We start from the raw sequence: 17,055 nt of genomic DNA, 5'->3' as shown, positions 1-17,055 counted from the left end.
ATTAAAAATTAAATAATTTTTTTTTTGCCCCAAAAAAGGGTTTGCGCGACGCAGGTCCTACGTCGCACAAAACTACTTTGCGCAACGTAGGTTACTTCTTCGTCGCGCAAAGTAGTTTTGCACAACGTAGGACCTGCGTCGCGCAAAGCGGGTTTGCGCGACGTAGGTTACTTCTTCGTCGTGCAAACCCTTCTGTTACTGCCTTGGCGCGACGGTTGACGCGCGACGAAGGTTCGTTGCGCTAATTTTTGCGTGACGTTTTTTGGACTTTGCGCGACGAAGGATCTACGTCGCGCAAAGTGTTTTTCCTACTAGTGCAATGAGACAATGTTAGAAGATATCTCTCTCTTAATGTTAGGAGCATCTTTGGGGAAGATGTTTAAGCCATATATATTTGATTAGATTCATATTGATACATAAAAGACGACAATGAGACAAAATATTAGAATTATATCTCTATCGTGATGTTAGGAGCATCTCTGGGAAGATGCTTCATGCTTAAGCCATATATATTTGGTTAGATTCATAATGGTACGTAAAAGACTTTTACGGAAATGAGACAAAATGTTAGAAGATATCTCTCGCTTAATGTGGGCAGCATCTTTGGGGAAGATGCTTGAGCCATATGTATTTGGTTAGATTCACATTAGTACGTAAAAGACGAGTGCATTAGGCCAGACGTTACAATTTATAGTATAATCTTAATGCAAACAAAAAAAATCAAACAGGCCACACCATATGCTTTATTAAAGAATATTCTAGTATTGGGTATCCGTCATACACATTAATTAGTACACCATGTTGAGTCATTAATTATAGAATTGGTTATTTAACAAAAAAAAAAAAAAAAAGCAAAACTAACAACAAAATTAATAAAAAAAATAACAAAAAAAATTATAGAAATGGATAATGACGTGGCCCAATTATTGAGAATTTTTTTTTCTGAGTAATACTCTAATTTAATCTAAGCTAGAAGCCTAGAAGAAATATTTCGAATTTGGATACCGAGAAAAACATAATGCTCTGGCCAATGTATCCGCTCCGCTCAAATTATGCTCTAGATCTTAAAAATAGAGCCATCCAAATATAATGGACCAATGCAAAATTAAGTTTAAATGGATAAAAGAACAATTGAACTTTATAGGGGGGGCGAAAGTGAGGTCGCAGTAATGGTGAATATATTTGAGAAGAAGACGTCTATAATAAACAATGAGAATGAGGTGAAGAAATAATAGAATGAACCATTTATAAGAAGAATATAAGAAAATTACAAAAAAAAATTAGAATTGATTCCTAAACCAGTTTTTTGTTAATTTGCTTACATGGCTAGACAGATGGCAACATCACCCACCTTACCCAAACCCCCATTTAACCCAGTGGAGAATTTTTTTTAGACACCAAAATCCTTTATTTAATTTACTTTCATTGTTCTTTAGTTGTGAATGTATCCATTTTGTAGTTGAAAGAATAAGAATGGTTTGATTCGTTGCTAAATTGAGTGTACTTGGATCTGATTTTGCATGCACTCGACCCTTATATTCTAAGTTGTTGGATGAAAGAAATGTTAAAAATCATAATTTGTTTTTGGATAAAGGTTGAATCAATTACATAATCAAACTAGGTTCAAAGTCATAGTTGAAGACAGTGAGACTTGCCAGTGATAAAGTTTATGCCGAGAATAATTCCGAGTATATTCAAAGAATGCGCCGACGAATTGGATTATTATCATAATTTTACAACTCGGCAGACTTAGCCATAATGAAATTTATCCCTAGAAATATGAGGTTTTGAAACGCAAAGAGGACCTCAAACAACTCAGTGCTCTACGCGAAACCCTTCTCACACCCCTGAGAAAATACTAAATGTTTCACCAACCCTCTCATCAACACACCTCTAGTTTGGATTAACAACATTGTGTTGACAACCGACAACATATTCAGTTTAACTTAACACCACTAGAGCTGTAAAACCAATCAATCAAGAAGTATCTTCAATTTAGATTAACATCACTACTTCGAGTTTGGTTGGTTAACTATCCAAGTCTTAGTTGGCAAAGATTCTACGATTCTTTCGATGAAAGAGATCACTTCATCAACTTTCCAGCGAAGTGAGGTGTTCTATGGTTAGTTACTCACAAGTATACTTCAGAGTTCAGCATTCAGACGACCGAACGATATTCACAGTAAAGACGTTCATTTCCTTGTATCTTTTCCCTTATGTCCTGATTCTTTTTCAGTGCACCCATATTTTCACAAATATAGTTGAAGCAGCCAAACCCAATGCAAAACATTGAACTTTGTAGCTGGAGGCATAACCTTGTCTTTAGGTTCCAAAACGCTAGGCTAACAGTGTTCTTTAGTTGGTCGAAGTCGCTGAGTGAAGAAGTCAACGACGCAATTCGTCACTGCATTACCGTATTTATTTCATTCACCTGACCAAGCTCAGTCAAGAATTGGTACGCTTGCATCAATAAAAAAGCATAGTTAACTCAGTAGCTACTTAGCATGCGTGCCACATAAGTTTTGCAATTTCTAGGGTCAACATAGTGTGATTGTTTATAGAATTGGATTGTGCTAAGGTAAATTTAGATTGAGATTTACCCAAAGTTACTCAAACCTTTGAACTTTGGAGCCTAATAGAATCATCTTGACCCTATAACAAAAAGGAGAGAGAAAGAATTAAGAAAACTCAAATAAAAAGCACCAAGATTTCACAGAAGATGGATATGAATGGTTGGGAAAAGCCTTTTGAGTCAAGAATCTCACCAAATTAATTCAAATAGCATCGCATGTCTCTCTCTGTGTTTCCAAATATCAGTTTGAAAACTGAACATGTTTGTGTCAATGGTTGTGGAGAAAATTGCTTGGAAAGTTAGTGTAGATGGTGTTGGTAGTTTGCAGAACGTGGAGGCTGTTGAATCCCACGTTCACGGAGCTCAGTGAACTCTCCATTTGGATGCTTTTATCTCTATTTCAGTTAAAGGTTTTTTTACCAGTTTGTCCTCATTTTTTCCTATTTTTGGATTTCAATTGTGAAGAAAACAAAAGGGCTTTCTTGGTATTTCTGAATGCTTCACAAACTGTTCTTCTCCCTTTATATATATAGAAGAATTTTTTTTTTCTGTGAGATATTAAACGCTCTCGCTCTCCTAAAATGGAGGAGTGGTGTTGGTTGGTTGGGTTAAATTCATTTTATCTCATTTTTTAAAATTCATTATATCGCATTTTTCGTTTTTTTTCCTCTGAAAACTGATTTGCGTCGAACGTGGTTGAATATGTGTCTTCCACGTTTGTTCTTTTCAATTTTATCTCCTTTTTTTTCTAATTTTATCTCCTTTTTTTCTAATTTTTTTCTTTTGGGTTAAATTCATTTTACCTCCTGAGTGATCTGACCTCCCGGACCCTGCACCAAACTAAGGAAAATGGAGAGGAGGTTTGGCGTGAAAAAGCTTTAAAAAACGGAATAGAAGTTAGAGGACGTGGAGGGGACGAATGAGGGCGTTCTATAACCGTAAAACTCCATTGTGGATAATTATTAATTATCATCATTTTTTTGTTAATTAAAATAGTTAGTTTTAATTCTAAAGTAGAGATATATTTTTTTAATACAGATTTTTTTAGTTATGGTTTTTTTTTTTCCGGGTTTGTCCTCATTTTCCTCATTTTCTGGATTTGGATTGTGAAGAAAACAAATGGGCTTTCTTGGCATTTCTGAATGCTTCACCAAATTGGAGCTCTCCTTATATATATATAGATATAGATTAGAGGCGAATAAATTAGCCCCCAATTCAACTAATAATTATTTAAATTTAATTATTTTTTTCATTAGGGGCGGATGTTTGTACTTATTTATTTAAACTTTTTTTTCTATTTAAGGCGGATATGTTTAATTACAAATTAATGTTTACAAAAAATCAAAATACAGGATATTATTATTTAGTAGGAAAAAAACATTAATTATGTAAACCCTAATTCCAATACAAACCCACCTCCCTCATTTTTCTCTTTTCCCTTCTTCAACTGCCACACAACTCATCATTTTTCCATTTTTCCTTCATTTTTCTTCCCCCCTCTTTCTCTTGTGCAGATCCCAATCCATCTTCTCTTTCTTTCATCCTTAGTAATCTTTTGTTGTCTATTTCTCCTTTGCTACTCCGAGAGGACCAAAAGAAAAGTTTGTCACAGAAAAGTTAAAACTCATTTTATTTGGTTTGACTTGAATTGTGTTGCAGGTACACTTGGCGAGATTTTGAATAATTTAGAGTGTAAGAGAATTTTATGAATAGATTGGAATAGAAATATCATTTGATTGATAGTGAGAAAGAATTCTCAAGAACTTTCAATTTTAGAGGTAATTGCCTTGTGTTAATCTTTGTTTATTTATTTTTATACGTTTAATTGATTGAAATTCAGGTTTGATTTTTCTTGTTTGTTCGTACAAATTACTGTACGTTTTCTTTTTCGTTTTTATTTAGACTCATGTGCTGCTGCAACATAAGAAGATGGACTTAGAGATCTGGTCTACAAAGCTTGAGATTGACGGAAAGGAGAAGATTGAAGGAAGAAAATGTTTTTTCTTGTAATTTTTTATTAAAATTATTCTATTGTTCTACGGTCTAGAAAGATGAAGTTGAATCATGTTAGGTTTGAATATTGTGAATGATTCAAAACCAATAAATGACGTTTGGGTGGATAATGCATTTATTATCTTGTGGATTTTTTTTTATATAAATGAAAGTATTAGGAGCGAATGCATTTATCTACCTGTAATTATGTGTATTCATAAAACCTGCCAATGTGGCAACAAAAATAATAGGGGTGAATGTTTGACATTTTTTGTATCTAATAACAATAGCAACAACCTTTTTAGGGGCGAATCTACTTTCCACCACTCCTTGTTATTAGGGGCGATTTTTCTATGCATTTGCCCATATTGGTGGTTTTTAGAGGTAAATATTTTTGCCTATACTAATTCGATTTCTTGTAGTTTCATTGTGGGCGAGTGAGGTTTTAGGTGTTATTATTTTGTATGTGCATTTTCATCAAAGAAAGAGATGGCATAAATTTACATCTAAACATCTATTTTTGGTTTAAACTAACATTGGTAATGAATCTAATTGGTTCCAATGGTGCATGTTATAAACAAATGCACAATATTTTATTGTTTATTTATTTTTAGGAACAATGTAGCTTTTCAATGAGACAAAATGTTAGAAGATATCTCTCTCTTAATGTTAGGAGCATCTTTAGGGAAGATGTTTAATCCATCTTGTTTATATCATATTTAGGGCCTCGTATTTAGATCTCGTACAAATACTCGGGGACTTAAATGTAATTATGTGATAAGGGAAGGGGCAAATATGTAATAAGTGAGGAGTCCTTATTCTATAAAAGGACCCCTCACCCTCACAATTAGAGGAGGCCATTTTTGAGACCAATTCCTAAGGCTCCTCACCCCGTCTCAAAGCTCTCACTCTCATCGCTCTCTCTCCCTTAGATAAATACATAATCAATGTGGATGTAGCCCAAACCTTGGGGTGAACCACGATACATCTTGTGTTATTTACATTTCATGCAGATTCACGGTCGGATTTACGTTGTTCCAAGACCATCCGGTTTTGTGCATTAACATTTGGCGCCGTCTGTGGGAATCAACACGAAAAACTATGTCGGTTCTCTTTCATTTTCACCTCCACCATGAATCTACAAAATCTGCAAAAAAAAAACCCAAGAGATCAAAACCTCAATGCCCGTCCTTTGTTCCGCCACCACATCAAGATAACTCCCAAAACTCCACCATCACTCTACTCTCTAGAGAGAGAAACAATACACACAGAGCAGAAAGAGATGGGAGTGTGCAAAAGTGCTTGTTGGCCTGACGTGAGTAATTGACATGATTCTCTGACTCTCTCATGTTCCTCATCTATCTCCTGTTCTTGGGCGTCCACACCGATGAAGGTCTCTCTCTTTCTCTCTCTATCTAAAAATGTTGGTGGTAGTGATGCTAACTAAAATACTATTGTGTGGTGGAACTGGACTGTGTTTAGTCGGTGCCAGATTGTTTAAAGCTGGTGATGGTGCAATTTTCGGTGTCTTGAATTTTTGTTCTCTGTATTCTCCATGTCTCTTCTTTATCCGTGGCATGACAATGATTAAAGTTGGAGCCTCCAGTGCTTCAATGTACACATGGTGCCAGCGATTCACAAACATAATAATATTGTTGGTGTATTCAACTCCAACTTGAACTATTTCTCCGTTGCTGCCATCACACTGCTTGTACTATTTCATTTCATCCATCCTTTCTTTTTCATCTGATCCTTTTCTCTCCTCTTTCGTTGCTGCTGATACTGCTTCACTGCCTTGGTTTTCTTCTCCCGGCACAAAGTTTGATCTTTAGAAATTAACTGAGTTGAGAAACCACACCACCTACCACCACATTTCATTTCTTTGGTTTTCGTAGCTTTGACTTGAAGGTTGACTCCCTGATCTGGAGAAGGAACAACAGTGAACAGTTGTAACGAGAACAGTGGCTCGGAGTTCGAGGACAGGAAGCCAGATAATCTGAGGTGCCCGCCGCCGCCGACTTCGATGATCCTCAGTGGTCACATGACCGAGAATCTGCACACGGACTCGAGTGGTACATCTCCAGACCTCAAATCCTTCATCGACTCACCCGCCTCATACACCACAGATTCATCACCCCGGTCCCACTCCACTACGTCAGCAACCACGGTGCCCGTCTTGTTGATGGGTCCTCTGGGTTGATGGGTCCCTTTCGCAACCGTTGGATCAACCTGATCTGACGATCCATTTCCTACTTGTTGAAAAATTTGTGCAGATCCCAACCCTCACCACTGCCTCGAAGCTGGCCAGTTTTTGGGTCTTATTCTTGATCAAATGATGAGGAGAGAGAAGCTCAAGGCCTCAAGAATTCAAGGGGAAGCACGTGGACATGCTGATGACGTTGCTGTGGCTTAAGGATGATGCGTGTTGTTGCTGTTTCTGGGTCTACCACCTCTACTGCATACACTTTCAGGTCATGCATCCATTTTTCTCCTAGCTGTTCATATTTTCTGAGTGATCAGACAAAGAGAGATGGGACATCACTCAAAACGCTCAAAATCTAGAGAAAAGCAAAGACAGAGGTGAAAAGCAAAAGTGAAAAGGAAAAGGAAAAGAGAAAAGAAGAAAAGCAAAAATTTTCCTATGATTACAATTCATTTTGTCTGCCAGTGAAGAGACAGAGAGAGTGGTGGAAAAACAAAAGCAAACAGAAAAACCAAAGAAAAGGCAAAGCAGAAAACAAAAGCAAAAGCAAGGAATAAACACCCTACCAGAATGATGTAATTTATTTTTATTATCTTTCGGAGACATTTGTATAAACCCCATCAAAGGGTAATATGTATAAACCTCATCAAAAGGTAATAAAAAAAAAGGGCAAAGCCCAAAATAAATGGGCTGCAATGTCATGTGGAGAGTAAAGGCCCATAAACCCAAAATTATTCGGCAATCTGCCGCTATTACCACCAACCAGGTGATCAAAAGTAGGTCTAGTACTTCAAAATTATTCGGCAACCCGCCGCTATTACCACCAACCAGGTGATCAAAAGTACGCCCAGTACTCCAAAATTATTCGGCAACCTACCGTTATTACCACCAACCAGGTGATGAAATGTACAACCCGTACTCTAATATCATTTAGCAACTAGCCATTCATGCCACCAACCATGTGATGAAATGTACAACCCATACTCTCCTTCATGCTACCAACCAGGTGATCAAAAGTATGCTCAGTACTCCAAATTATACATGAGCATTACTCATGTCATTCATACATAAACATTCATGAGCATCACTCATGACAATCATACATAAACATTCATGACCATCATTCATGTCAACATTCATGAGCATCACTCATGTTAACATTCATGAGCATCACTCATGACAACATCCCATGAGCATCATTCATGTCAATCAACATTAATATTCATGAGCATCACTCATGTCAATCAGCTTCAAAAGCTTCATTTACAGAGCTCTAGCTTCAAAAGCATCATTTACAGAGCTCTAGCTTCAAAGCTTCACTTGCAAAGCTTCACTTACAAAGCTTCAGTGCAGGGTATACAAATACCGCCTCCGAACAACCGCCACTTCGGCCCATACATGGATTCAATTTGAAGTTTCTAGCCAACAGACTTTATTGACCGAAGACTTGGGGGACTACATTATGTATCATATATTGGGCTTCAACTGGGCCTCATGAAAAATACTTGGGGGACTTAGCCCATTATTTATGTATTAAGGAGCGAGCCCTTATTCTATAAAAGGGACTCCCTTATTTTCACTAGAGAGCACCCATTATTTATGTACTGAGGAGCGAGCCCTTATTTTATAAAAGGGACTTCTTCACCTTCATTAGAGAGCAACGCCGCCAGCTGAGCAATCGCCTCGCCGCGGGCATCACTCCTAGCCCATCACTTATGTACTGAGGTGCGAGCCCTTATTTTATAAAAGGGACTCCCCCACCTCCATTAAAGAGCAACGCCGCCAGCTGAGCAACCGCCTTACCGCAAGCATCACTCCTAACCTATCACTTATGTATTGAGGAGTGAGCCCTTATTCTCTAAAAGGGACTCCCTCACCATCATTAGAGAGCATCGCCGCCTACTGAGCAACCGACTCGCTACAAGCACTACTCCTAACCCATCACTTATGTATTGAGGAGCGAACCCTTATTCTATAAAAGGGACTCCCTCACCACCATTAGAGAACATCGCCGCCTACTGAGCAATCGCCTCGCCGCGAACATTAACTCTAGCCCATCATTTATGTATTGAGGAGCGATCCCTTATTCTATAAAAGGGACTCCCTCACCTTCAATGCCACAAGCCGAACTAACCAAGGCAACATAAGCCACAAGCCGAGCAGCCTCGCAATATGTGCTACTTCTAGTTGAGCATCATTTCAGATTGAGCACCGCCTCATATCAAACATCAGTTCAAGACAACATCTAGTTACTTCAGCCCACACATGGACTGAATTTCAAGTCTCCAGCCAAAAGACTCTCTTGACTGAAGACTTGGGGGACTACTGTTTATATCATATTTAGAGCCTCATATTTAGATCTCGTACAAATACTCGGGGGACTTAAATGTAATTATGTGATAAAGGAATGGGCAAATATGTAATAAGTGAGGAATCTTTATTCTATAAAAGGACCCCTTACCCTCACAATTAGAGGAGGTCATTTCTGAGACCAATTCCTAAGGCTCCTCACCCCCTCTCAAAGCTCTCACTCTCAACGCTCTCTTTTCCTCAGATAAATACATAATCAGTGTGGACGTAACACAAACCTTGGGGTGAATCATGATACATCTTGTGTTATTTACATTTCATGCAGATTCACGGTCGGATTTACGTTATTCCAAGACCATCCGGTTTTGTGCATCAACACATCTATATTTGGTTAGATTCACGTTGGCACGTAAAGGACAACAATGAAGCAAAATATTAGAATTATATCTCTATCGTAATGTTAGGAACTTAGGAGCATCTTTGGGGAAGATGCTTAAGCCATATATATTTGGCTAGGACAAAATGTTAGAAGATATCTCCCTCTTAATGTGGGCAGCATCTTTGGGGAAGATGCTTGAGCGATATATATATTTGGTTAGATTCACATTAGTACGTAAAAGACAAGTACATTATGCCAGACATTACAATTTATAGTATAATCTTATTGCAAACAAAAAAATGCTAACAAGACACACCATATGCTTTATTAAGGAATATTCTAGTATTGAGTATCTGTCATACACATTAATTAGTACACCATGTTGGGTCATTAGTTATAGAATTGGTTATTTAACCAATATACATAGAATTGGATAGTGAGGTGCCCCAATTATTGAGATTTTTTTTTTCTGAATAATTCTCTAATTTAATTTAAAACTAGAAGCCTAGAAGAAATAGTTCAAATTTAGATACAAAACAAAAAACATAATGCTCTGGCTAACGTATCCACTCTTATCAAATTATGCTCGAGATCTTAAAAATAGAGCCATCCAAATATAACGGACTGATGCAAATTAAGTTTAAATGAGGTCGCAGTAATGGTGGATATATTTGAGAAGAAGACGTATAAAATAAACAATGAGAATGAGGTGAAGAAATAATAGAATGAACCACTAAAACGATGATAACGCAACGCTGTTTTTTTAAATAAATAAAAAAAATAAAAAAATAAAAAATAAAAAATAAACAACAACAACAACAACAACAAAGGTATAAGAAAAAGAAGTCAGCAGCGCGATTCGTCACTGCGCATTACCATATTTATTTTATTCACCCGACCAAGCTTGGTCAAGAATTGGCACACGCACATCAACATAAACGCGTAGTTAGCTCAGTAGCTACTCGGCATGTGTGCCACGTAGGTTTTGCAATTTCTAGGGTCAACAGAGTGTGATTATTTATAGAATAGGATTGTGCTAGTGTTGGTACAGTAATAGGAGCTCAATTCTTCCATTAAAGTTTTAGGTCTTAGTTTGGTTAGGAGGGAAGTGTTGTACTTTTATGTTAAAGTGGAAGCGAATTTTAACAAAATACCAAATATCAACTTCGTATCCCTAATGCCATTATTGTACTTAAACTCGTCATTAGAACTCAATAATGATGATTATGCTTGAACCTATGTATTGTGTAAACTCTTCAGTATTAATGAGAACTTCTCTACCCTCGTGGACGTAGCCCAACTTAGGGTGAACCACGTACATCTTGTGTTTGCTTTCATATCTTTATATCTTTACATATTATCTTTACTAGGTGACCGGAGCAACCTTGCGAAGGCCACAAATTAACTTGACACTTTATGTTGTTCCAAAGTCTCACTGATTTTGTGCATTAACATAGTGCATAAGACTTAGGTTACAATGAGAATCCTAATACTAATTGGAACTAAATCAAAATCCTACTCACACAGGTAATTAACAAAATCTCTCCACCAAACAAGGAGTCCGAATAGGTAATACAAACCTAATGTCACATCTCAGTCCCGACTCCGCCGTAGCACGATATTGTCGGTTTTGGGCCACGCCCTCATGGTTTTGTTTCTGAGAACTCACGAGCAACTTCCCAATGAGTCACCTATCTTAGGATTGCTCTAGCCTAAACTCGCTTAACTTCGGAGTTCCGATGGAACCCAAAGCCAGTGAGTTCCCAAAAGGCCTCGTGCTATAAGAGGTGGGCATGTATATATAAGGCACATCACACCCTCTCTATTAATCGATCTGGGATGTTACACCTAATTTATGCATTATCTTAATTTTGAGTCTTAAATCAAAACAAAAACTTATATCTAGAATAATAGAGAATTAGTGAGAGAGTTCAAACAAAGTTTGAGATTTCTTTTCTTGGATTAACGTGCTACTTTCTATAAAGAAGAAATGGTTGTATCGTGAGAGACTTTTGTCAAGCAAATCCTTAAAGTGCTACTTTGTAAACCCTAATTCCCAAAATAATAAGGTTTTTTTTTTAAATTTTTAAATTTTTTTTTTATCACAAATGGTCCTTGAAATTGATCCTCACCATCAAGATGGTCATTGAAATTGAAAAATCAATCAATATAGTCCCTCAAAATAGGTGTCGCAAATCAATGTGGTCATTCCGTCACAATTATGTGAAAAATTCCGTTAAGTGCTGATGTGGCACATAAAAGGGTCCCATAAACCTTTTTTTTTCCTCACAAATGGTCCTTGAAATTGACCCGCGACATCAAAATGGTCCCTGAAATTGACCTGCGACATCAAAATGGTCCCTAAAATTAAAAATCGATCAATGTTGTTACGCAAGTAAGTGTCCCTAACCAATGTAGTAATTCCATGTCAAAAATAATGTTATGTGCTGATGTGACACACAAATTTATCACACAAGTCTAATTAAATTTAAAAAAAAATATTACAAATAGGTTTAATAATTTAATATTTAATAAAAAGTTGTGAACCCAAAGACCCAGTCCTACAATCACCTCCAATTCCAGTTCACATTCCTCTACCTCATTCGCTGTTTATTCTCTAAAAAAATCTCAATACATCCATCTCTACACACTTCAAAACCCTTCACCGAATTGAACCTGGATCGAGATCACCTCTGGTGATGGCTTGGCTGATTGGCAACGACTTCTGGGACATTATTGTTAACATTTAGGCGATCCTCACAACATTAATCTTGGAGAGCTTGTTCAGCACTTCCTTGGTGGTCTGGTGACTTAAAGAACGGGGTGAGGTTTGCCTTGAGATAATGAGGTTATAATTGAGGTGTGTCTATTGTTGGTTGAAAACTATTTTCAAACCCCCTCTTAGGCCTTAGTTAAGCCTTATGCCTTTGAGAATTTATGGAAGGGATCTCTCTCGGAGTAGGTCCTACTATGAGAAAAAAATTCCATTGTGCAAAAGAATAAGGATCCTTTCCGGATCTTCTTTGTGAGGATCCCGGGGATCCTCTAACCATGTCTATTAATCGTACATCGTGCGTTCACAAATTATTTTAAACTTTTTATTTAAAATTGAAAACAAATAGTACCTGATGAAAACTGGACGCACGATTTATGATGAATGGATACAATTAAAGGATCAACTGGATCGTCACAAAGAGGATCCTCATTCTATGCAAAAAGGTATTTAGACAACTTTTTAAATTAATTATTAAATCCACATTAGCACATAACAACAAATTTTACAGAATTGTGGAGGAAAAATCATATTGATTTGCGACATCTATTTTCAAATACTACATTCATCGATTTTCAATTTTATGGACTATTTTGATGGTGTGGGTCAATATTAGGGATCATCTTGATGGTGTGAGTCAATTTCATGAACCATTTGTGATAAAAACTTGTAAATCTTATGTGGCCCATTTATGTGCCATATAAGCACTTAACGGAATTTTTAACATAACTGTGATGAAAATACCACATTGATTTGCAACACCTATTTTAAAGGACTACATTGGTTGATTTTCAATTTCAAGAATCATCTTGATGGTGATGGTTAATTTTATGGATCATTTGTGATAAAAACCCAAATAATAAAGCCCTTCACTTCTGGATTGTTGATAACCGAGCCAGCGGGGTAGGATTTTATGTTTTCGGAAATCAAGATGTCCCTCATCGTCTACATTGCCAACTAATTAATCAAGGTATGTCAGTAATAGACAAACAACAAATTAATAAGATATCTGAACGCTGCAACCGGCCAAGCCATCTAGATTCGGACCCCAACCATCATACTTGTGAAAATAGAACCAAGCTGACACAACATGAGGTGGACAGGGCCAAGGAAATATGTAAAACACAGGTTGTAGAACATTTCGCCCAAATTTTCTGGCGTGTAGATAAAACAAAGGGCTGCCACTGCTTGATTATAGATCACCGAGGCAGCGGTTTTTATGTTATCGGAAATCAAGATGTTCCACATTGTCGACATTTGCCAACAAATTAATCAAGATGTTGCTGTCGCTGAGGGACAAACTTTGGTTCTCTTAACGCCAATTCCATCGTAGTATCGTCTCACATATATAATTTTTATTTCTTTTCACTTTTATATTCTTCCTACTTCCCACCAATAAAAACAGAGATTGAAAATAAATAAACAGATTGATGCTATCTTCCTAGTTTGGTTAACTTGCTCATCACACCAAATGTTAGTAAATAAATTAAAATAAAATACTCTGCGTTACATATTTGACTGACCCCCGGCTCTTAATAATTTCTAATAAATTAACTATTTTTTGTTAAATCTTCGCTTAGGTGGGTCCCATTCACTAACCAACCAGTAGTAGCAGAGTGCGACTATAATCACAATTAGCCCCCATGATCTTTTGCCATTTCCCTCCCCATCCCCCAGAAGACCAAAAAATAGATATGCCTGCATCAGAGATGGCCCCAACAGACAAAGGCTTCAAAGAAAAATTGTCTGAAGCCTATGCAATGAAGGCTGGCGACGGCCCTAACAGCTATGCCAACAACTCCACTTTCCAGGTTTCTTCTTAATTTGTAACTTTTTTTTTTTTTTTTTGTCAATCTTATTTTGTAATCTTTACTCTTATGCATTTTTCCAAAGCAGGGCAGTTCTCGTTCCATCTTTTCTTCTTGTTATTGTTTGGTAAATCTTGGTCTGTTAGTATAACGAAATTGAAGATTGTTTCAAAACAAGGATTACGTAACCAGATACTTGTAGTTGTGCGTACTCTACACATCGGTAATGAATATCGTACCGGGCACCGAAATTAAGATGCACAATCTCATCTGTTTTTCATCTTCTACAGAAAAGAGCTGTGGATTCTGCCAGAGAAGTCATAAGAGAAGAAATTGCAGAAAAGCTGGACACACACACGTTGTCGTTGTCATCCAGTACCTTTCACATTGCAGATTTGGGTTGCTCAGTTGGGCCAAATACATTTTTTGCAGTTGAAAACATACTTGAAGCTGTGCAAGTAAAGTATCAAACTCAAGGGCCGAGTTCTCCAACCCCCGAATTTCAAGTTTTCTTTAATGATCATTCCGGAAATGATTTTAACATGCTCTTCAAATCGCTGCCTCAGAATAGGAATTACTACGCCGTAGGCGTGCCTGGTTCTTTCTATGGTCGGCTATTTCCTAAAGCTTCAATTAACCTATTTCATTCTTCTTATTCCCTTAGTTGGCTTTCAAGAGTGCCAAAAGAGATACTGGACAAGGAGAGTCCTGCTTGGAATAAAGGAAAAATCCATTACTCAAATTCCACAAGCCCAGGAGAAGTAATAAGGGCTTATGAAGCACAACATGCTGACGACATGGAATGTTTCCTTTCTGCCAGGGCACAAGAGATCGTGTATGGAGGATTGATGATGCTTATTATTATATGCCGCCCCAATGGTACCCCTCATTTTGATACCTTGGCAACTGCGACCTATGAAACTTTAGGATCTTGCCTCGTGGACATGACCAAAGAGGTAAGCCATGATAAAAATGAAATATATGTCTGTACATCCCCTCCGTTGAGGGATCTTTCAAATAATTTTATTTGAGAGACACCGTTGGTGCTTATTCTATAACTTTTCTTAACGATCAAAACTGTGTATATTTTTGTAGAAATTTCTACAAAAAAATTAGGCAAATCCAAAACTATTAAAACATATAATTATAGTGAAGAAAATAACCAAATATGGTTTTCAAAGAAGCGCTAATTAACTACCATTTAATCCAATGGTCAAATGGTTTCGCATTTGGGTAATTTTTTATAGGGATGATCTTTTAGAGAAGATCTAAAAAAATGAACGATTGGATCGTTGCTATATATACAATGTGGAGTGGCCACTTAATACTACGGTCTAATAATATTCTTTTTCATTTGTAAGTGAGAGATTTTATATTCGATTCTTGCCAAATGCGAGTTTGAACTACATTATTACTAGTTCATTGTAAGGCTAAGCTCACCCCTCCTCCTTAGTGTAGATAATATCATTTATTCAAAAAAAAAAATGTAGAGTGCGTCCTATAAAGCGTCCTTGTTAGAGGGATCCTCAACATAAGGGATTAGAAAAAATTATCTTTGTGACGTCAATGTATTTTGCCATAATGCAGGGAAAAGTTAGTGAAGAGAAAATTGATTCATTCAACATACCTATATATTTCATGTCTCCGGAAGAGGTGGAAGTTGCTGTAGACAGAAATGGAAACTTCAACATAGAGAGAATACAAATCTTACCAAATGTATTGACAAGTACTACTCTCTCTAATGCCTCAATATCTACATCTCACCTTAGAGCTGTCATGGAAGCACTCCTCAAGGAGCACTTTGGAGACGAAATCTTAGATGAGCTCTTCAACTTATATCACAAGAAAGTTGCAGAGCAACCCTCCAAGTTTGGGTCGGGGAAGGCTATTATTTCTCTCTTTGTGCTTAAACGCAAGGCGAATTGATGTTTATATTTCTCTTTTCTCACTGCGCACACTTTTGTTTATGATTTGAATAATTTCGGCAATAAAAAAATCGCAGGAGTGAAGCTTTTATGTGTGGACATAGTCTCATGGTACAGTTGTACTGATCGAGTTAACAGAGAACTGAGAAATGGTAATATGATGTGTATTAGATTTTGGAAATTGAACGAAATATTTAGAACGGTTTTTATCACAAAAGGTTTTTGAAATTGACTATCACCATCAAGATGGTCATTGAAATTGAAAATTAATCAATTTAGTCCCTGAAAATAGATGTCGCAAATTAATGTGGTTCTTCCCTCACAATTCTGTTAAAAATTCCGTTAAGTGCTAATGTGGCACATAAATGGGTCTGATAAGATTTACAGGTTTTTATCACAAATGGTTCATGAAATTGACTCGCACTATCAAGATGGTCCCTAAAATTGATCCACACTATCAATATGGTCTCTAAAATTGAAAATCAATCAATGTAGTTCTTGAAAATAGGTGTCACAAATCAATATAATCTTTCCGCCACAATTATGTAAAAAAACTTGTTATATGTTGATGTGGTTTTAATAATTAATTAAAAAAAATTGTCTAAATACCTTTTTGCACAATGAAATTTTATTTTCTTATAGTAGGGCCTACTCCTAAGAGAGCTCCCTTCCATAAATTCTCAAAGGCACAAGGCTTAATCAAGGCCTAAGAGGGGCTGTAAAAATAGTTTTCAACCAATAATGGACACACCTCGGTTATAACCTCATTATCTCATGGCAAACCTCATTGTTCTTTGCATCACTAGACCACTAGGGAAGCACCGAACAAGCTCTCCAAGATTAAGGGTGTGAGGATGTTGATTGCCTATATATTAATGGTGATGTTCAAGAAGTCATTGCTAATGGGCTAACCCATCACCAAAGGTGATCTTAATCCAGGTTCAATTTGGTGAAGAGTGTCGAAGTGTGTAAAGATGGATGTATTGAGATTTTTTTGAGAGAATAGAGAGCAAAGGAGGTATAGAAATGTGGGCTAGGATCGGAGGTGATTGTAGGACTGTGTTTTTGGGTTGACAATTTTTTTTATTAACTA

The 17,055-nt window shown here is 36.9% G+C and overlaps 1 protein-coding gene and 1 long non-coding RNA gene across 2 annotated transcripts; both read left to right on the top strand.

The window, feature by feature from the left end:
• Positions 1-3,947: 3,947 nt before the first annotated feature.
• On the top strand, positions 3,948-4,750 carry LOC126601965 (uncharacterized). Its single transcript, XR_007615903.1, has 2 exons — positions 3,948-4,350; positions 4,475-4,750. It is a non-coding gene; the product is annotated as an uncharacterized LOC126601965 (long non-coding RNA).
• Positions 4,751-13,857: 9,107 nt separating this feature from the next.
• LOC126601961 (probable S-adenosylmethionine-dependent methyltransferase At5g38780) lies at positions 13,858-16,057 on the top strand. The gene is made up of 3 exons (XM_050268733.1): positions 13,858-14,040; positions 14,328-14,993; positions 15,625-16,057. The coding sequence occupies exons 1-3, from the start codon at positions 13,873-13,875 to the stop codon at positions 15,961-15,963; spliced, it is 1,173 nt and encodes a 390-aa protein (XP_050124690.1). The 5' UTR covers positions 13,858-13,872; the 3' UTR covers positions 15,964-16,057.
• Positions 16,058-17,055: the final 998 nt, after the last annotated feature.

This window comes from Malus sylvestris, chromosome 15, assembly GCF_916048215.2.
Source record: "Malus sylvestris chromosome 15, drMalSylv7.2, whole genome shotgun sequence".
NCBI classification, from domain to species: domain Eukaryota; kingdom Viridiplantae; phylum Streptophyta; class Magnoliopsida; order Rosales; family Rosaceae; genus Malus; species Malus sylvestris.
This window is presented reverse-complemented; position numbering and strand designations above follow the sequence as displayed.

Bases quoted from the DNA above. Each gene is read 5' to 3' on its own strand.
- LOC126601961 (XM_050268733.1), top strand. From the start codon at position 13,873: ATGATCTTTTGCCATTTCCCTCCCCATCCCCCAGAAGACCAAAAAATA. The intron at 14,041-14,327 runs GTTTCTTCTTAA...CATCTTCTACAG, and splicing joins CCAACAACTCCACTTTCCAG to AAAAGAGCTGTGGATTCTGC. The intron at 14,994-15,624 runs GTAAGCCATGAT...GCCATAATGCAG, and splicing joins TCGTGGACATGACCAAAGAG to GGAAAAGTTAGTGAAGAGAA.